Below are 2,350 nucleotides of genomic sequence, written 5' to 3'. Positions count from 1 at the left end.
GAAAACTCATCAATTAAGGAACTTTGTAGTCGGGGAAGGATGGAACAAACAGATTCTCAGAAATGTGGTTTTTATTTTACCAATACTTCGCCCCCTGTTGATGTATCTTCACCAAATTTGGTATGGAGGTTCATTAGGTCCATGGGGAGATACATACAGATTTTCGGTTTTACATTTTGTGTTTTGCAGCTTTTATGGGCGTTTTTGCGTGTTTTTTTTTCAATTACATATAAGAGAAGCAACTTTAATGTCCTAAGATAACCTTTCATTAATCATGAATTTACATAACTTCCGTCCAGGGGACGGGTACTCCAGCTAGTATTTGATATATCTAGTTTTATTATAGAGGCTATTTTGCATTAACTGTAGTTGTCCTGTTTTACGTTGTCTTTATTGTAACACTTGCGTTTTACGGTATCATTATTGTGACACTTACCACAAAATTGTTCTGTTTTACGGTTTTTTGTTGTGACACTTACGATGAAATAGCTCTTTTTTACGGTGTCTTTATTGGAACACTTACACTATAGTTGTCCTGTTTTACGGTATCATTACTGTGACACTTACGATAAAATTGTTCTGTCTTACGGTATCACAGAACAATTTCATCGTAAGTGTCACAATAAAGATACCGTAAAACAGAACAATTTCATCGTAAGTGTCACAATAATGATACCGTAAAACAGAACAATTTCATCGTAAGTGTCACAATAAAGATACCGTAAAACAGAACAATTTCATCGTAAGTGTCACAATAATGATACCGTAAAACAGAACAATTTCATCGTAAGTGTCACAATAAGATACCGTAAAACAGAACAATTTCATCGTAAGTGTCACAATAATTTTACGGTATCATTATTGTGACACTTACGATGAAATTGTTCTGTTTTACGGTATCATTATTGTGACACTAACGATGAAATTGTTCTGTTTTACGGTATCTTTATTGTGACACTTACGATGAAATTGTTCTGTTTTACGGTATCATTATTGTGACACGATGAAATTGTTCTGTTTTACGGTATCATTATTGTGACATTTACGATGAAATTGTTCTGTTTTACGGTATCATTATTGTGACACTTACGATGAAATTGTCCAATTTAACGGTGTCTTTGTTGTAACACTCTCACTAAAATAATCCTGTTACGATGTCTTTGTTGTGAAACGTTCTATTGAAATGGATGTATTTAAGGGTGTGTCTACTACGACGAGAGCTACACATTCAGTTATGTGTTATCTCTACAGTGACTATTTTCTGTGAAATTAATCTAATATACGGTAACCTTAATGTGATATATTATAGTAAAAATATTAAGTTGGGGCCTAACTTGTAAAGTAACTCTAAATAGGTTTAGTGTTACCTATAATTGCAGGGAATTTTGAAACGTTTGGAAGAATTTCAAATGAATAATTAATTAAGTTCAATAAAATGTTGCTTGAAAGAAAGGTCTTATATAATTATCTTGATTATTTATTATGATAAATTTAAACATATTTTATTTTTCCATCAATTGTTTTAACAGGACTTGATCCGGCTGGTCCTTACTTCCAAAAAACTGATCCACAGGTCCATCTTGATCCCTCTGACGCCGAGTTCGTCGATGTCATCCACACTAATGACGAACACATCATTGTGAATGGATTAGGTGAGAAACTAAAAGCAAAATGTTCAAAAATGACAAATACATTACTAGCTTTAGTTTTTTAAAGATGATTTATAAAATATGAAAACATATTTCCGTAATATCCCACCTAAATATATTTTTTTATCCTACCCAGATATCCTCTAAGATGTGGCTATAGATAGGATATCTTATCTTAATATCGTCTGTAATGTAAGTTCCCCGGAAGGGGACCGAAGGCCGCCTGAAGGGGTCTCTTTCATTAACCACTCGCACCACTGTACAGTAGTGTGTTGTCTGTCAGTCAATAGACACTAAAATGACGTCACATAAGGGATGCTTAACGTTGCAATGTTGACTGTCGAGCACTCTGTAAGTTACAACACAGCACGAAATATGAATTTAAAAAAGCAAGAAATATAAATATTTGTTACTTTTCATTTTGGTTTTATTTACTATTGAAACAGAACACTTTCGGGGACCGTGCGGAAGTACATCTAGCTATAGTTAGGATATTCTATCTTATCTAAGTGTCTTCTATAATGTAATTATAGCTAGGATATTCTATCTTACGCAAGTGTCTTCAATAATGTAATTATAGCTAGGATATTCTATCTTACCCAAGTGTCTTCTGTAATGTAATTATAGTTAGGATATTCTATCTTACCCAAGTGTCTTCTGTAATGTAATTATAGTTAGGATATTCTATCTTACCCAAGCGT

The 2,350-nt window shown here is 33.2% G+C and overlaps 1 protein-coding gene across 1 annotated transcript in view; it reads left to right on the top strand.

The window, feature by feature from the left end:
- The window catches only part of LOC106474745 (inactive pancreatic lipase-related protein 1-like), a gene marked incomplete at its 3' end in the record, with an annotated part of 30,491 nt that extends 28,839 nt beyond the window's left edge, over window positions 1-1,652 (top strand). Inside the window, exon 5 of the mRNA XM_022403046.1 lies at window positions 1,530-1,652. Coding sequence (XP_022258754.1) covers window positions 1,530-1,652 — 123 coding nt within the window. The remainder of the gene's footprint in view (window positions 1-1,529) is intronic.
- Window positions 1,653-2,350: the final 698 nt, after the last annotated feature.

The sequence above is a fragment of the Limulus polyphemus genome, unplaced genomic scaffold (assembly GCF_000517525.1).
Source record: "Limulus polyphemus unplaced genomic scaffold, Limulus_polyphemus-2.1.2 Scaffold7633, whole genome shotgun sequence".
Classification (NCBI taxonomy): domain Eukaryota; kingdom Metazoa; phylum Arthropoda; class Merostomata; order Xiphosura; family Limulidae; genus Limulus; species Limulus polyphemus.
Note: the sequence above shows the minus strand (reverse complement) of the source record. Positions and strands in the feature narration are given on the sequence as shown.